The 18365-nt window shown below is 39.7% G+C and overlaps 1 protein-coding gene across 1 annotated transcript; it reads right to left on the reverse strand.

The window, feature by feature from the left end:
* Positions 1-3262: 3262 nt before the first annotated feature.
* Positions 3263-5937, reverse strand: LOC104216319 (zinc transporter 11). Its single transcript, XM_009766342.2, has 3 exons — positions 5423-5937; positions 4320-4363; positions 3263-4196 (listed from the first exon to the last, which is right to left on the reverse strand). The coding sequence occupies exons 1-3, from the start codon at positions 5886-5888 to the stop codon at positions 3669-3671; spliced, it is 1038 nt and encodes a 345-aa protein (XP_009764644.1). The 5' UTR covers positions 5889-5937; the 3' UTR covers positions 3263-3668.
* Between the last annotated feature and the right edge of the window lie 12428 nt (positions 5938-18365).

Below are 18365 nucleotides of genomic sequence, written 5' to 3' on the forward strand. Positions count from 1 at the left end.
ATAGATAAAATTTTATTAATTTTAAAATCTTAAATATTAAAAAAATTAACATAGAAGGTCTTGTAGTCCCCCAAAAAAATAAAGAGGTTATTTTAGTTACGTCATTTATCTATGAGTTCTTTTATTTAATATTTTAGGACTATTTTGGTCGATTAATATTGTATTCCTATTTTTTTTAATAATACAGGCTCTCCCTTTTCTAAATGGATTTGGACAATATAATACATTCTCAAATTAAATTAGTAATAGGACAATATAATATATTTTCAAATTAAATTAGTAATTGAAAATTTTAAGAAGTATATCCTAAAAGTAACTAAAAGTAATAGGATTACATGACTAAAAATATGTCTGTAATCATGTAGGATTCCTAATGTGTAGTATTATATCCTAAAACTAATAGGATTATACAAGGCTAATATCTAGAATCCGGTTATACCCCTTTATTGTGAGTTATTATGCTTAATATTATAAGGTTATTTTTGTAAATCAACATTGTATTCATGTTTTAATGAAAATATAGATAACTAAAAAACAAACCGCTAAACGTAAATATCCGCCCAATCCCTGATAAGAAGTCCTAATACATATGACCAACCAGTATATGAAAACTGTTGAGGCGAACATTTATTGAAAATTTTGTTTGAGAAGCGTTTCCTGTGAACTTGTAGCTATTTAAAGAGTGTTGAGGCAAATGTTGGTGAAAATACTTAAAAACTTGTTTAAGGAATATTTGAAGTGAAATAGTAATAGCTTTCATTGACAATCTTTCAATTCAATTTTTTAAGGTGAAAATCAAGTTCGAATACAACTTCTAACTTCCAAGTATTCATTCTCAATTCAATCAAATATTGTCCAAACTCCCACTAGTCACTTACTTTTACAGATGAGTAAAGTAGATAATTCATCCATTTATGAAAGGCGTTATTTGAAATCATGCAAATGTTGTTTAAAGTGTGAAAAATATTTATTCGGGATTTATAGATGCCTAGTCACTTTACATTTACCTCTTCTACTTCACATTACTTGTTATTGGCAACATGTAAAGATTTATGTCTTTAGTATTAGCTACACCAAAGATCACTCTTATGCTCCACTCTTACCTAACACAACAATCACATATTATTAGTTTATGCGCAATTAACAATAAAAATGTCTATTTGGCAAAACATTACAAAAATGTAAACTCTTCTTATAGGCCAAAGTGAAATTTTGAGGAAATTTTTACCGGTTAACACTTTGTTTATTTTAAATAAATACCATTTAAAAAAATTATATTCTATAGATATCTTTTAAGATTTATAGCAAAATATTTAATTTTGGTTACCTCCTAGCCCTAACCCACTAAATACGCTATTCGATTACACTATTTTCTTTCTCTCTCTACTTTGATACATCGCATTCTCTTCTCTCAATTCCTCTCACCCACACTATTTTGTTTTCATCCCGATCTACATAAAATCTCAATCAAGTTTTTCATTCCAACGCGGCGGCGCATGTAATTTTCTGCAGATGCCATGTCGGAACGGGAAGCTCTACCGCCGCTATTCAAGCAGAAATCATGGTATCCTGATATGCTTCGAGAAGAAGCCTGGCTCAAGCGAAAAGGAAATTACCGCACGAAGCTCGCCGACCGTCGCCGATCGAAGAGCGTCACCGACGACGACCTAGAACAGCTTCGTGCTTGCTTTGCTTACCGAAACTTACTATGTTTCGGTGGTAATTGGAGTCGAACTTACACTTGTTGTGCAGAAAACTTCTCCTAATACCATTGGACTATGGTGGTCTCAATTGATATAGATTTCGAGAGATAATTGTCAATATGGTGGTAATGTGCTGCTTTGGATCCGAAACTCACCGAAACTTTTCCTGCTTTGGAGCTATATCAAGCTGTGAACAAGCAGTACAGTAATACATTATCTAGAACAATGACGGCGGAGTTTGGGGCTGAGCAACTTATTTTCTGTTAATATATTTCAATGTATTTTCATGTATTTCATTGTATTCATTGTCGTTTTTTCATTGAATTCAATGTATCTCGTTGTATTCCATGTATTTCATTGTATTCACTATTTTTTTTCATCGTATTTCAATGTATCCCGCTGTATTCTATGTATTTCATTGTATTCACTGTCTCGCTCTATGCCATGAATGTATTCATATGTTTTTTTTAATTAATATAATTTATATATTCAGATGTATTATATAATTTCTCTGAAGATTGCTATGTTTTTGGGTATTTTTCGGTTGAGAATCTTTTTTATAACTGAAAATACAAAATTTGTGTGCTATAATTGAGTTTGTTGAGTTATATTAGGAGTCTATTATGTTAATTGATTCACTTTCCGTTTTAAAAACAGTGTAATCCCATGTTTCACGCCGTGAATACAGTCGAATATAATAATCTGTCCAGCTGTAATCCCATATTTCACTCCATGAATACAGTCGAATACAACAACTGATTAGTTAGACTTCCCTGATTTACGCCTATTTTTGCTACTGTATTCATGAATACAATAGCTTAAATACATCAAATACATCTTATAACCACATAAAAGGTATCTATAATCCGTAATATAACAAATTGTATCTATAGATGACTAATTACTACTAAAAGATAGTGCTTTATGAAAATTTCTCAATTTTGAGCCCGTTTGGACATAAGAATATTTTTAGTTTTTCCCGAAACTTTTTTATTTTTTTTTTAAAATCAGTGTTTGGCCATAAAATTTTTAATTTTCACTTGAAGATGAATTTTGGAATTTTTCGCAAATCTGAAAAACTCCAAAAAGCTGTTTTTCAAAATTTTCAGTCAGTTCACATACAAAACTTTAAAAACAACCCAAAATTATATTCATGTCCAAACACAATTCTAACTTTCAAATACCATTTTCACTTGAAAATTTTTCACTTTTTTGGGAATTTTACAATTCTTATGTCCAAACGCCCACTTTGTATGACAATCAATATTATTTACACAGTACTCCATTCGGTCCATTTTAATTGATTTTTTGGCCTTTTTTTTACGATCCACACAATATTTGATTTTTTCAAATATCAAGAAAGAATTAACTTCTTTTTTTCAAAGTTGTTTTTTGAGTAAAGAACCAAGGAGTATTTGTTGTATTTTCAATTTACAAATTAAGATTAATATGGTCAATTACATTATTAATTAATACAAAAATGTGAATTCCTTAATATACGTGAAAACAACCAAAAACAATTAGTTAAAGTGGAGCAGAGGGAGTATGCAACTTGGCAATAATCCAAAAAAATCTTTGGTATTCTTGAAAATCAATTCCATTGAAATAAGAGGGGATAAAGACAACCTAGAAAAATCCCAATTTTTAGTACTGTACATTTCACTCTCCATGTCATGTATACCTGCTCTTTGAAACAAGAATGAAATAAATTTTCCAAATAAGAGGTAACTATTCTGCTACTGCTGCCAAACAATCAGTGGCGAAGCCACATGGTCACAAAGAGTGGTCAGTTTGATCACCCTTTGTCGAAAAATTGCACTATGTATATAGGTAAAATATTATATTTTAGAGGTATATAACACATATTGAACAGTTTTTGTCGGGAATTGTTTTTCACTTCTTTCAAATTTGAATACCCTTGAGACAATTCCTAGCTTCGCGGCTGCAAACAAATCAAGCACAAACTCAAGTGTCCCATATCATGACCACAGCAATCGCTCCAACACCTAACAATACAGCCAAAAACTTGAAATGAGGCTTGTCAACTAAGACCATTTTCTGAGGCTTGTATCCTCTTGAAAGCAAATGATTAATGGATACATAGACAAAAACCCCACAAGCCAATCCCATTGATATAGCAAAGATCCAGTCTGCAACAACCCCTTGAGTTGTAGCATCAATTATGATTCCAATGGCAACACCAATTGGACTAGAGATGGCAAAGGCAAAAGCATATGCTGCACAAGATAATAACGGACGATTTGGGATCATCCTAAGTAGAGCTATTCCCATTGCAATAGCAGCAAATATCTTGTGTAGACAGACAGTCCAAAGAGCTCTCCAAGCATCGGCTTTTGAATCTGCGACGCCAATGGCAATTCCCTCAAAGACAGAATGGAAACACAGCGCCACGATTAATAGGATGCTATCACCAAGTGAAGATGCAGTTGCAAGAGGTGCTTTTGAAAAGTAATCTTCTCTACCATCACAGACCTGTGATAGCAATTGACACATATTAACTTAGCCACACAAACAAGAACAGAACTTTACAAATAGAAGGAATATGAGCACACAAAAAGGCTCTTAGAGGAAAATAAATAAAGATTTATCTCTAACCTGTGACTGCCCTACCCCATTGCCTTTTCCATTTTCAGTAGCACCTGGAACAAAACATGGGATTCGAAGCATCAGCAGAGATTGCTTTATTGCATAGAGTTGTGAGATTCCTACTTTTCTAGCAACAAGGCTTAAGCCATGATTTATCATTCAAGAATTCCTATTTAAAAACCTCAAGAATGGGAAATTCGGATGCTGTAATTATAACCAAACAGGGGTCAAGACTCTGCATTAGTTTTCTAATTCTTATAGCAGGCGTGGAGTTTTAACAACCCGAATCTGTTACAAAGCCAAACTGACCATGATGATTAGTGGTGGCAAAATGGATAAAACAAAACAGTTATCCACCCACATTATATATTAAAAATGAACTTTTTAAAAAACGGGTCAAATATAGATAATAACTACTCAAATTGAGGGTGCCTCAAGTTTGAGAGACAAGGAATTCTCCCAAAAGTGATCATATTCTAAAATCCATGAATATCCGCCGATTAACCTATTTCTTATCCGTATTCATTATGGGTCCAGTCGAATAATTTATCTGTTTTTGCATTACTCATTTTTATCCCCATATCTGACCCCGTTTGGCACCCCTAATAATGATTAACTAGCAATATAAAACGATGAAAAACAATTAATCTACAATTCTTGCCGTCATATCATGAACTATGAAGCTCTCCTGCTACGCCATATTATAAGTAACTTGGAAGCAAGCAAAAGTTCTACATTCAACCTTTTAAAGTTAGGTGCAGTATGCTTTTTTAACAAAACGTATTCGAATTTAAACGAAGCTCCAATTAACTAGCTTTGCTTAAAATTATGTAAAACAAGAGAAAAATTATTGTTTTTTTCGCTTTTTAAATTTCTCATTTCTTCTGGGGAAAAAAAATAAAATGTCACTAGTACTTTCACCATCCTAGTTTGTATGACGAATTTTGCTTATTAAGTGCTAATTTGACCAATTCTCGAAGCTAAATTAGATCAACTAAAATTTAGATATAAGAGAAACTGCACAAAAAGTATAAAGTCAAATTTTGTCGCATCAAAAGGCTAAAACACCACACTGTAAAAAGCAAGTTAAAAATAATAAAAGGTGCACGAACCTTGGAGCTGAACATCGTTGCTGTTATTCTGCTTGGCATAAACAAAGCAGATAACACAATCAGCCAACATAGTAAGCAAATAACCAGCACATGCCAACATAAAAGCAAAAGGGTATTCTTTATTCGTCAAATCTCCAAATGTCTCATTTGAATCACTCAAGAAATGCATAAGTGCTGTCCCTAAAAACACACCACCAGCAAATTGTGTCCCAAGAACCAAAAACCCTTCATTCCATTTCATAAAATAAGGTGATATTCCACCAAGAAAAGTCCCTACAAAGACTATAATCAAACACCATATTTTTACAAGAACCAACGGTCGAGATCTCAGATGGGGTTTATCGGAGGGTGCAGATGAGTCGGAATCTGTGTCAGCATCTCCGTCGTGAGCACCGCCGTGGGCAGCGGCGGAGATGATGAGAAGAAGAAAGAGACTGAGGAAGAAAAGGGGTTGATAACGTGCCATTGGAGTTTAGTGAAAATCATTGAGGGAAGATTGGAGATGTGTGTGTGTTTTTATATAGTGTAGTAGTGGTTAAATTTGGTGTAGTACTGCACGACAAAGAGATTAAGACATGAGAGAGAGAAAATCAGCGTACTGCAAATGCAATGGAGACTTTTGTTTGTATTTGACGTAAAAATGGAACATGTGAAAGTACGGTACTACTACTCACCATAAATATAATTGGTCGACATTTTGGTGAATCTTGATATATGGTACTACTACTATTTACCATAAATACAATTGGTTGAGAAAAAAAAAAAGAAAATTGGTTGACGTTTTTAATGACTCGTCACATGATACACATCCCAAGAGCATGTAATTTAGAACCCGTTTGGTTTAGCTTATTTAGAGTAGCTGATAAGCATTAGGTGCTGAAAAATACTTTTAAATGCTGAAATTGATTTAAAAAATAAAAAGTTACGTGTTTGGATAAAAGTACTGAAATTAATAATAAACAGTTGAAGAACTGGGTATACGAAGAGTTTTGTTTAAAAAAAATTATTTTAGGGATAGAATAATAAATATTTTGGTCAAACCTAAAGTGCTTATAAGCTGAAATTTGATAAGTGGGAGGAGACCAACTTATGACTTTTAACTTATAAGCACTTAACTTATAAACACTTTTAATTTTACCAAACGCATAAATAAGCCAAAAATTACTTATAAATCAATTTGACCGGTTTATAAGCTTAGCCAAACACCCACTTAGTATTTTTTGTAACTTTTGCAACTCTTTGGATAACTTTTTAAGAATGATTCGGTAAAGTATATTTTACGGAGAGAGAAAAAAAATGACGTGTTTTTCTCTCCCCAAAAACAAAAACAAAAAAGGTTTAAAAAGTTGTCCTTTTCAAAATTGGAATTTACAAATTCATATGAGGTATGGTACCAGACAAAGCTTGCTGGTTACGTCAAGTGTGAACCTTATAAGAATTAAGATGAGGCCAAAGACTTAATCATCATTAGTGCCGGGCAACTCTAGCGACGACCAAGACTTTGCCTTTTCTCATATTCCACATTTACTGTTTGACTCAAAAGATATTGGAACATTTTTTTAACAAATCAATAAAAAAAATGAAGAGGTAAATCTTAATAAGAACATAATACATTTCAGATAAAAAAACTAATAGTATAGATAGTACGTAGGATGAAAGAGATATAGTCGATCTTATTAAAATTCAATATTGTGACTCTCATCAATCGAAGGGAGAGGTGGCTTTACATGTTCTTCTGTAGATTACTTTTTTCCTATGGAGATTACAAGAAGATAGCTTAGGAGAGAGAAGGGGGAGGAGCCCCTCTAATCGAAGGTTTTCCTTTACTATATATAGTCAAGGCACCCTTACCATTTACTTGGTCTGACGTTCTCTCGCATCCAGTGTGTCTTGGTCGTCCTTTTAGACATTGCTCCTTTCGACTCGACGGGTGTCGGGAATGAGATGTAGAGTGGGCTATGTTATCTTTCGCTGCCCGTTCACTTAGGTGGGACGTTGGTCAGTTCGACCGTGACAGTCAGATTTTGACCAATACAGTTAGTCCCTCCGTCTGCCGGGGTTGTCCTCTGTCGGGCCCGGCAGACGGATCATGATTGCTACAATTTCGAGCGAAATCTGATTTCTGACTTCTCGTTCCTTAGTTACATTACTTGGGTTTTAGGCGAGGTGGCGACGCTCTTTCGATACCCGTGAACCGTTGTGGCTGTTTCGGAACCAAAACGTCGTTTGGCATCAAAGCATTATTTCGTGGTTACCGCCATTATGACACACGTTCCTGGGGAACTAAAACGTTTTGTGCCCTATCAGGTTCGATTAGCGACTCTTGGATTTCGTGCTCGGGGATCTTTATCTCTTATAAATAGAAGGAACTTATCATTCGATTGACACACTTCTTTGTCTTTTACTCGAAAGAATTCTGCAGATATACTTTCTTCCTGACACTCCAAGTTTTCGTTTGCCCTTTTGTTAACTGAAAATTGTCATCCTTTCTTTCCGTTGTCTTTTCGCCGTATCTTCTGGACAAAATGGCTGGTGATCCCTCTCGCACTGATCTCCCTATCACAATTCCGGCACCAAAAAGTGCTGCTCAGACCACTGGAGGGGGCAGATGCAGTGGAAGATGAGGAAGTCCCGTCGATAGTTGAGATTTTGTCTCGCCCCGAGAGAGAATTGACCGACATCAGTAGCCGCACCGAGGCGGAGCCGGGGCCTGTACCTTCTGTTATGAGAGAAGAAAAAATTGCAGAGTTGAAAACCAGGTGGGGGATCCCCGACTACGTTGACATGCGGCTGGCGGAAGGAAACGACAAAGTTTATTTTGACCGTCCTAGGTACTGTGTATTTTACGCCTACCCCTTCCTTATTGGATACACACTTCCTCTCCCTCTCCTGGTGGTAGACTTCTGCCATTTTTATGAGGTATGTCCCGCCCAAATTTCACCGTACCTGTACAAGCTGTTCCTTATGTTGCTCAAGTTTGCGTAACTCGTCGATCGTGAGATCACCTTGGATCACCTGCTCAGTATCTTCGCCCCTTAGCTTATCCGCGACACGATGCTTCACATGCGTCCTCGGGGGTCTAAGAGTCTGGTGGTGAAAATGGACGACAGGACTAACCTTCGTTTTTATGAGAATTATTTCTATGTGCAGACTGAACACATTGTGGCGGATCCGACGGGCTTCCCTGAGAAATGGAACTTTGCACGTAAGTCTCATGCTTTTAGTTGGGGATATATCTGACCATTTTTTGTTACAGCACTAAACCTGTTATATTTTTGCAGCTGAGAAATTGCCCCCTCCACCTGTCGAAAATATCCATGAGTGGGTGAGTGATATTCTCTCTCATACGGCGGGGGTTCGCACGTGGGCGACTTTCTATGACAAGTATGAGAGCATGCCTCTTTCTCGTAAGATGTCATTTCTATTCGTCGTTTTTCTCTTTTCCCTTTTTGTATTTAATTCCTCACGTGTTGTTCGTCGGTGTTAGGGAGGGTGCAGAGAGTGAGGGCTCCCCCGTTAGCTTTCCGGCAGCCAGCCTCATCTTCTAGCTCTATCACGGTACCCACCGCCCGACCTTCGTCGAGGGCTGCTTCAGTTGAGTCTACGGTCGTGGTTACTCCTACGAGGGCCGCTTCTCAAGCCAAAGTTTTGACCCGTGCCATTCACCCGACGGGTAAATCTCTGCCTACTAGGGAAGAAGAGAGGCTATCAAAAAGACAATGAGTTGAGTTCGAGACAACACCCCCAACAGTGATTCATCTAGATGACTCTCCTTCGACAGGATCTGGAGAGGGGGTTGTCGCGACTTCCTCCGTAGGGACGGAACTGACCGTCATCTTGGCTCAATCAGAGATTCCCACCATTGTCGGTGGTCAGCAACCTATCGTGGCGGAAGGTCAAATTTCTGGGGCCACCGTTATAGTTTAGGATGTGCCCTAGTCCTCCGCAGTTGGTCGTGCTTCCTTTTCAGCTGCTGAAAGAGGAAAAAACATGGTGGTTGATGATTACGAATCCGAATCGGACCTCGACCCTCGATCCTGATGATGTCAGGATGTTTGAGGAGGGTCTTACTCACTCGGTGGTTCGTGCGGGAGGCTCGGCTCGTATTCTTGAGATCCATTCGGATGTCAATCTCTTGGGGGACACGGAGGACCTGGTGCCGCAGTTCAGCATGCTATGCTCCGTAGCCGAGAATGCTGCCCTTCGGACCGTTCCCGATGCTAACTTGATGGACGAGGTGAGCGCTATGGGCTTAAGGGTATGTTACGCTTACTTTCGCTTTTCCCTCATCTTTCTTGATGATAGGATTCTAACCCGTCTTTTCATTTTTCAGACGTATATGGTGGAAGTGGAGAGCATTCGCAGGACTAACATTCAGGCCAATATTTTCTTGAAGATGTTGGAGAAATATCGTCCCTACCGCAACAAGTGTCGCGATATGCATGAGCGGTTGAAGGCAAACCCCGGTAGTCGGGCTCTTGGAGAGGAGTTGGAGAAAAAGGACTAGGAATTAATGCAGGCTATCCGCAGCAAGAGTGTGCTTGAGGAGCAACTTCGAATAAAGGACGAGGAGCTCGAGTTGGGCAAGGGAGTCACTGCAGAGTGCGAGCATCTGCAGGAGAAATTGAGGTCAATACAGTCGGAGATGGATCAGAACTTGATCAAGGTCGAGGCGCTGAGCGCGGAATGGATGGGGAAATTGATTGGGCTAGAGAACAAGATTGTTGGGTTGGAGGGCATAGAGAGTGTTTGGTCCGCGGCTTCAGCGAGGGCGGCGGACCTGAAGAACACCAATTGCATCCTCCAGTCCGAGTAGGAGTCGGAGAGAGCAACGACCACCTTTATGGAGGCAAGGCTTGAGGAGCGCATTAGCAAGATTGACCAAGAGGCATCGGTTCTGGGAGATCGGGTCGCAGCACTGGAGCCAGAAAATGAGCGACTATTGGCTCAGATTAAATCTTCCTCCACTGCCATCCCCGTCGTATGCACGAGCTTTGGGTTTACGCCGAAGCCTAGCGGGATATATACAAGAGTTTGTGGGAGGATGGTAATGTGACTGAGGCTGCATATGAAGAGGCGCGGGAGGCTCGCGTCAATTGCGGATATGACGCGGCGATGGCAGAAGCCAATAGGGGAATGGACGCCAAAGGAGAACTTCTTGGAGATTGTAGTGGAGAGGGTGGCTATGATGATGCAGAGTAGAGGGAGAGTGATATTGATCTGTTTTCCGTTTGTTGTTTTCTTCCCAATTTTTCGTTCGTAGTCGATTGTCGTTGTTCCTTTCTTCTTTTTCCCCTTTGTTTTTTTTTTATATTGTTGACTTGGGTCTTATGTAATATGCGACCATTTGTGCGGAAACTTTGTATAAAAGAGAATTTTTCGCTGTTATTTGTCTTGTATTTTACTCTTGTTTTTGTTTTGCGTGACTTCAGTGCGAGATAGATTCCAGCACGGCGAGTCCCAGTCTTTTGCACTTTCTGATGGTCCTTGGCCTTAGGAATATTTTGCACTTTCTCTTTGGCGATGGCTTATGGCCTTAAAGGATGTTCGCCGAAATAGTAACCCGTCTTCGTTTGATCGAGGTCGAACTCTCCTCTTGGGCGAAGGCCCTTGGCCTTAAAGGGTGTTAGCGAAAATGTAAAATAAAGAACACAAGATTTAACATGGTCCGAATCAAAATAATCCTACGTCCACCAGAGAACAGTTGCCTTTTTATTATTAACAAAAGAAGGGGAGAGTTCCCAATTACATTTAAGAAAATTTCTCTCTTAACTCTCTACTCACTACAATGTATTGTATTATTTTTGGGATGGTTTCTACAAATGAAGGAGTGCATCTATTTATAGAGGTAAAGACCTCCTCTTGATGTCATTGGTGACATCAAACTACCTCCTCTTGATGTCATGGGTGACATCAAAGGAGGAAGCTTCCTCCTAGCATCCACACCAACTCTTTCCACCAACTCTTCCAATTGGCATGCCATTGTTGACTAAACATAAACCAACATTTTCAATCTCCACCTTGGTTTGCGTTTCGAGCGTGTGAACAACTCTGGCCAAAACTTCTAAGCTTACTGGGCAACCCCGTTGTAAGAAACAAGAAGAATCAAACCATTGTTGAACATACCACCTCCACCTAGCAACTGTTCTCTTCGGAGTTGCATCAGTTGATGCACACCCCCGCCAAGTCCTTGCAGTGTGCAAACTTAGCGAGCGGGACTATCTTGGTCAACATGTCTGCAGCATTATCATCTGTGATAACCTTCACGACCTTGATAGTTCCCTCATCAATAACATCTCGAATAAAATGAAATCTGACATCAATGTGTTTAGTGCGCTCATGAAATCTCTGATTTTTCATTAGATGAATAGCACTCTGACTATCACATCTAAGAGTTGATTCCAGCTGAACCAAACTCAATTCCGCTACTAAACTTTTCAACCAGATAGCTTCCTTTACCGCCTCCGCTGCTGCCATGTATTCTGCTTCTGTCGTAGACAAAGCGACAATCGACTGCAAAGTCGACTTCCAACTGACGGCACTGCCAACGAGGGTAAAGATGTATCCAGTTGTGGACCTTCTTCTGTCAAGATCTCCTGCATAGTCAGAATCCACATAACCGAGAATTGAAATACCTGTACCACTTTTTCGAAAGGTAAGACCAACACTAGAAGCTCTTTTGAGATATCTCAATATCCACTTGACAGCTTCCTCATGCCTCTTTCCTGGGCTGGACATGTATCTACTTACCACACTTACAGATTGAGCAATATCTGCACGTGTGCATATCATAGCATACATAATGCTACCGGCTGCACTGGCATAAGGAATCTTTGACATATGCTCCACCTCATCCTCGGACTGAGGCATTTGTAACTCTGAAAGTTTAAAATGAGGAGCTAATGGTGTACTTACAGGCTTGCACGTATGCATATTGAATCTCTCGAGAACCCTTTCAATATACCTCTTCTGAGAAAGATGTACAACACCGTCTTCTCTTGAAATCTCCATACCAAGGATTTTCTTTGCAGCTCCTAAATCCTTCATGTCAAATTCCTTACTCAACAGTTTCTTCAAAGCATTTATCTCTGTAATGTTGTTAGCAGCAATAAGCATATCATCAACATACAACAGTAAATAAATCATTGAGTTACCAGACATCTTCTTGTGATACACACAGCTATCAAATGCACTCCTTGAGAATTCATGTGTAGTCATGAATGCATCAAACCTCTTGTACCACTGTCTAGGGGATTGCTTCAAACCATACAAAGACTTCTTTAGTTGGCATACGTGATCTTCTTTTCCCTCAGCTAGGAAACCTTCAGGTTGATCCATATAGATTGTCTCTTCTAGATCACCGTGTAAGAAAGCAGTTTTGACATCAAGCTGTTGAAGCTCCAAGTCAAATTGTGCAACCAATGCTAGTAGCACGCGAATTGAGCTATGCTTCACGACCGGAGAGAAAATCTCATTGTAGTCAATTCCCTCCTTTTGGCTGAAACCTTTTGCAACCAATCTCGCCTTGAACCTAGCATCTTCCACTTCAGGAATTCCCTCTTTCTTTCGGTAGACCCACTTGCATCCAACTGTCCTCTTCCCCTTTTGTCTTTTCACTAAGACCCATGTCTGATTCTTGTGAAGAGACTCCATCTCTTCAGTCATGGCTAACCGCCATTGTGCGGCATCCTTGCAAGAAGTTGCTTCAATATACGAGGAGGGCTCCAGATCTTTAATCTCTTCTTGTGCAGCTACGAACGCATATGCAATCAAGTTTGCTTGATTTATAAGGCGTTCCGGTTCTCGTGTCTGCCTCTTCTCCCTCCCCTTCGCAATTGTGTATGGTTCATTGACAGCAAGTTCTTCAAGGTCTACATCTTCTGACTCATCTTTAACCTGAGTCTCTTGATCCTTTTCCTTGGTAAGCTCCATCGGAAGCTCCACCTACTCGTCGTTCTTGTTTCCTAAAAACTCCACGGAAACTTTACGGGGATCAAGTATATAGGATTCATCGAAGGTGACATCTCTAGTAACTATAAATTTGAGTAAAGACAAACACCAAAGTTTGTACCCTTTTACTCCATCCACATACCCATATGGCTTTTTTAGCCCTTGGTTCAAGCTTTCCTTCATTAACGTGATAATAAGTTGGATACCCAAATACTCGTAAGTATGAATAGTTAGAGGGTTCACTTGACCATACCTCATTCGGAGTCTTAAAGTCAATTGCCGATGCTGGAGATCGATTGACAATATTATTAGCAGTGTGAACTGCTTCAGCCCAAAATACTTTGGACATTTTGGCTTGTATGAGCATACACCGAGCCTTTTCAAGAAGAGTTCTGTTCATTATCTCGGCAACTCCATTCTGCCGTGGGGTATGCCTGATAGTCCTATATTTTGAGATCCTATGAACCTTGCAGAATTCATTAAACTCTTAATTGCAAAACTCCAAGCCATTGTCTATGCGAAGATACTTGATTTTTTGCTCCATTTGATTTTCAACCAAAATCTTCCACTCTTTAAATGCTTCAAAAGCATAACTTTTTGCCTTCAAAAAATGCAGCCAAACCTTTCGTGAGAAATCATCAATAAAAGTGAGAAGATACCTCTTTCTGCCCTTCGATGGAAGTTTAGAGGGACCCTATAAATCTGAATAGATGTAGTCTAGCACTCCTCTTGTCTTGTGTTTGCCAGTGCTGAAGCTGACCTTCTTCTGCTTCCCTAGAACACAGTGCTCACAGAAGTCAAGTGTGCTGATCTTCTCACCTTCCAAAAGGTTATGATTGCTCAACATCTCCAGTCTACTTGTGCTCATATGACCTAGTCTCGTGTGCCATAGTCTTGCCTTGTCATCATTAGATAACTGCACTGTAGATGCATTTATAGAGCCAACAATGGTGCTTCCAGCCAATGTGTAAAGGCCGTTCTCCAGCTTGCCTTTCAGCATGACTAAAGAACCTTTAGTCACCTTTATAGTTCATGCTTCGCTCCTGTACCTGTAGCCTTGTTCATCCAGAGTACTCAGGGAGATCAAATTCTTCTTCAGATCAGGAACATGACGAACTTATGTAATAGTCCTCACAACTCCATCATGGCAGCGAACCCGAACTAAACCAATGCCAACTATTACACAAGTTGCATTATTGCCCATTACTACGGTTCCTCCACTTTTCTCATAGTTGCTAAACCAGTCTTTTCGGAACATCATATGCAGAGTACAAGCAGAGTCTAACACCCATTTGTTTCCATAACTACTATTATTATTACACGATGTTGTTAGTACATAATCATTATCAAAATCATGTACCTGTTCAACTATAGATGCACTCGCCTTTTCCTTGGACTTTGACATTGGGCAATCTCGTTCAAAGTGCCCCTTCTTGCCATAACCCCAACACTCTGTATTCTTCATGTTCATATGAGATTTTGATTTGTGCTTTGATTTTCTCTTTCCCTATTGGCTAGTCCGGCCTCTCACAAAGAGCCCACTTGCCTGGTCATCTCTATCTCCTTCAATGTGCCTCCGCACATCACTAGAGTTAAGTGCCTGCCGCACTTGCTCAAGCTTGATAGGCTCCTTGCTATACATCATTGAATTCTCAATATCACGATATCCTGAAGTCAATGAAAATAGCAAAGCACATGCAAGCGTCTCCTCCTCCTTTTTAATTCCTGCAATCTGTAAGTCCATGACAAGTTTATTGAACGCATCTAAATGATCTTGTAACGAAGTACCTGACCCCATCTTAAATGTGTGAAGACGCCGTTGTAACAACATCCTTGTTGTCACTGATCGGTCTTGGTATAGCCCTTCTAGCTTTTCCCATAACTGTTTGGCCGTCTCTTCGGTACCCGTACTCACTTCACAAAGCACGTTAGGTGCAAGGGATAGTTGGATTGCACTCAATGCATCCCCTTCAATCTTCTCCTTGTCGGGAGCTGATATATCCTTAGGATACTTTCCGTCAATAGCATGGATTGAACCTTCCCTCCGCAGTAACGCCATCATCTAGATCTTCCAGGTATTGAAGTTGTTGCGTCCACTGAATCTATCAATTTCAAACTTCATGGAACTCATCTTTGCTTGTTCTTCACCTTGGATCGTTAAAGAATCTTGTTGCTCTGATACCAATTGTTAGTGGAAACGTAAAAGAAAGAACATAAGATTTAACGTGGTTCGGATCAAAATAATCCTACGTCCATCAGAGAACAGTTGCCTTTTTATTATTAACAAAGGAAGGGAAGAGTTCCCAATTACACTTAAGAGAATTTCTCTCTTAACTCTCTACTCACTACAATCTATTGTATTATTTTTGGGATAGTTTCTACAAATGAAGGAGTGCATCTATTTATAGAGGTAAAGACCTCCTCTTGATGTCATTGGTGACATCAAACTACCTCCTCTTGATGTCATGGGTGACATCAAAGGAGGAAGCTTCTTTCTAGCATCCACCCCAACTCTTTCCACCAACTCTTCCAATTGGCATGCCATTGTTGACTAAACATAAACCAACACTTTCAATTAGGGTATTATTTCAAACTTATCAAAATAGTAACTCATCGTCGTTCGATCGAGGTCGAACTCTTCTTTTTGGCGAAGGACTTTGGCCTTAAAGTGTGTTATTTTGAACTTATCGAAATAGTAACCCGTCATCGTTCGATCGAGTCGACCTTCTTCTTTTTGGCGAAGGCCCTTGTCCTTAAAGGGTGTTATTTCAAACTTATCGAAATAGTAATCCGTCGTCGTTCGATCGAGGTCGAACTTCTTCTTTTTGGAGAAGGCCATTGGCCTTAAAGGGTGTTATTTCAAACTTATCGAAATAGTAACCCGTTGTCATTCGATCGGGGCTGAACTCTTTTATTTTTGGCGAAAGCCCTTGGCCTTAAAGGGTGTTATTTCGAACTTATCGAAATAGTAACCCGTCGTCGTTCGATCGAGGTCGAACTTCTTCTTTTTAACGAAGGCCCTTGGCCTTAAAGTGTGCTATTTCAATCATATCGAAATAGTAAGCCATCGTCGTTCGGTCGAGGTTGAACTTCTTCTTTTTGGAGAAGGCACTTAGCCTTAAAGGGTGTTATTTCAAACTTATCAAAATAGTAACCCGTCGTCGTTCGATCGAGGTCGAACTCTTATTTTTGGCGAAGGCCCTTGGCCTTAAAGGTTGTTATTTGGAACCTATCGAAATAGTATCCTGTCGTCGTTCGATCGGGGTCGAACTCTTTTCCTTTTGGCGAAGGCCCTTGGCCTTAAAGGGTGTTATTTCGAACTTATCGAAATAGTAACCCGTCGTCGTTTGATCGAGGTCGAACTCTTCTTTTTGGCAAAGACCCTTGGCCTTAAAGGGTATTATTTTGAACTTATCGAAATAGTAACCCGTCGTCGTTCGATCGGGGTCGAACTCTTTTCTTTTGGCGAAGGCCCTAGGCCTTAAAGGGTGTTATTCCGAACTTATCGAAATAGTAAGGTCGAACTCTTCTTTTTGGCGAACGCCCTTGGCCTTAAAGGGTGTTGTTTCGAACTTATCGAAATCGTAACCCGTCGTTGTTTGATCGGGGTCGAACTCTTTTCTTTTTGGCGAAGACCCTTGACCTTAAAGGGTGTTTTTTCAAACTTATCGAAATAGTAACCCGTCGTCGTTCGATTGAGGTCAAACTCTTCTTTTTGGCGAAGGCCTTTGGCCTTAAAGGATGTTATTTCGAACTTATCGAAATAGTAACCCATCGTCGTTCGATCGAGGTCGAACTCTTCTTTTGGCGAAGGCCCTTGGCCTTAAAGGGTATTATTTCAAACTTATCGAAATAGTATCCCGTCGTCGTTCGATCGGGGTTGAACTCTTCTTTTTGGCGAAGGCCCTTGGCCTTAAAGGGTGTTATTTCGAACTTATCGAAATAGTAACCCGTCGTCGTTCGATCGAGGTTAAACTCTTCTTTTTGGCGAAGGCCCTTGGCCTTAAAGGATGTTGTTTCAAACTTATCGAAATAGTAACTCATCGTCGTTCGATCGGAGTCGAACTCTTTTCTTTTTGGCGAAGGCCCTTGGCCTTAAAGGGTGTTATTTCGAACTTATCGAAATAGTATTCCGTCGTCGTTCGATCGGGGTCGAACTCTTTTCTTTTTGGCAAAGGCCCTTAGCCTTAAAGGGTGTTATTTCGAACTTATCGAAATAGTAACTCGTCGTCAGTCCCAATTTTTGGAGAGCCAAACATTTTCTAGGAGAGTTCCAGTTCATTTGACATTGCTTGCATCAAAGGGTGCTACGTTGGAGAATACGAAACGTTGCTATTTCGCTTAGGTTTGTTCTGCGCACACATTGTAGTTTCCTTGTCTAACTTCTGCCTTCCGGCTTGGAGGTGTCACCAGCGGGCGACATTTAAGTTGTTTTGCAGTAGTTTTTCGTTCTTTAATTGAGATGTTTCTTTACTCGCTCGTCCGCGCGGCCTTTGTATTCCTTCTTGAGCAAAGAGGAGAAGGTGAGTTAAAATGATACTTTCCTTTCCCCTACCCGGTGGTCCGATGGGGGAGAACATGTTGGTAACGTTGTTCGTCTTGTTTGGCATTTTGATGGTTGATGGAGCGAAGATTTCTAAATTTGGTGATTCTACTCGGCTCTCCTCCCCCTACCGTGCTGCGCTTTTGTCCCGCATGGGTTGGTTTTTCCTTCGCTCTCTTTTCGGTGGATGATCGTATTTCTTGTCTTTGATCTTGGAGAGACTAGGAAATTTCACTAAGAAATCCCCACAGACGGCGCCAAATTGTTTGACTCAAAAGATATTGGAACATTTTTGAACAAATCAATCAAAGAAAATGAAGGGGTAAATCTTAGTCAGACATAATACAATCCAGATCAAAGAACTAATAGTATAGATAGTACGTAGGATGAAAGAGATATAGTTGATCTTATTGAAATTCAACATTGTGACTCCCATCAATCGATGGGAGA

The sequence above is a fragment of the Nicotiana sylvestris genome, chromosome 7 (assembly GCF_000393655.2).
Source record: "Nicotiana sylvestris chromosome 7, ASM39365v2, whole genome shotgun sequence".
Taxonomy (NCBI): domain Eukaryota; kingdom Viridiplantae; phylum Streptophyta; class Magnoliopsida; order Solanales; family Solanaceae; genus Nicotiana; species Nicotiana sylvestris.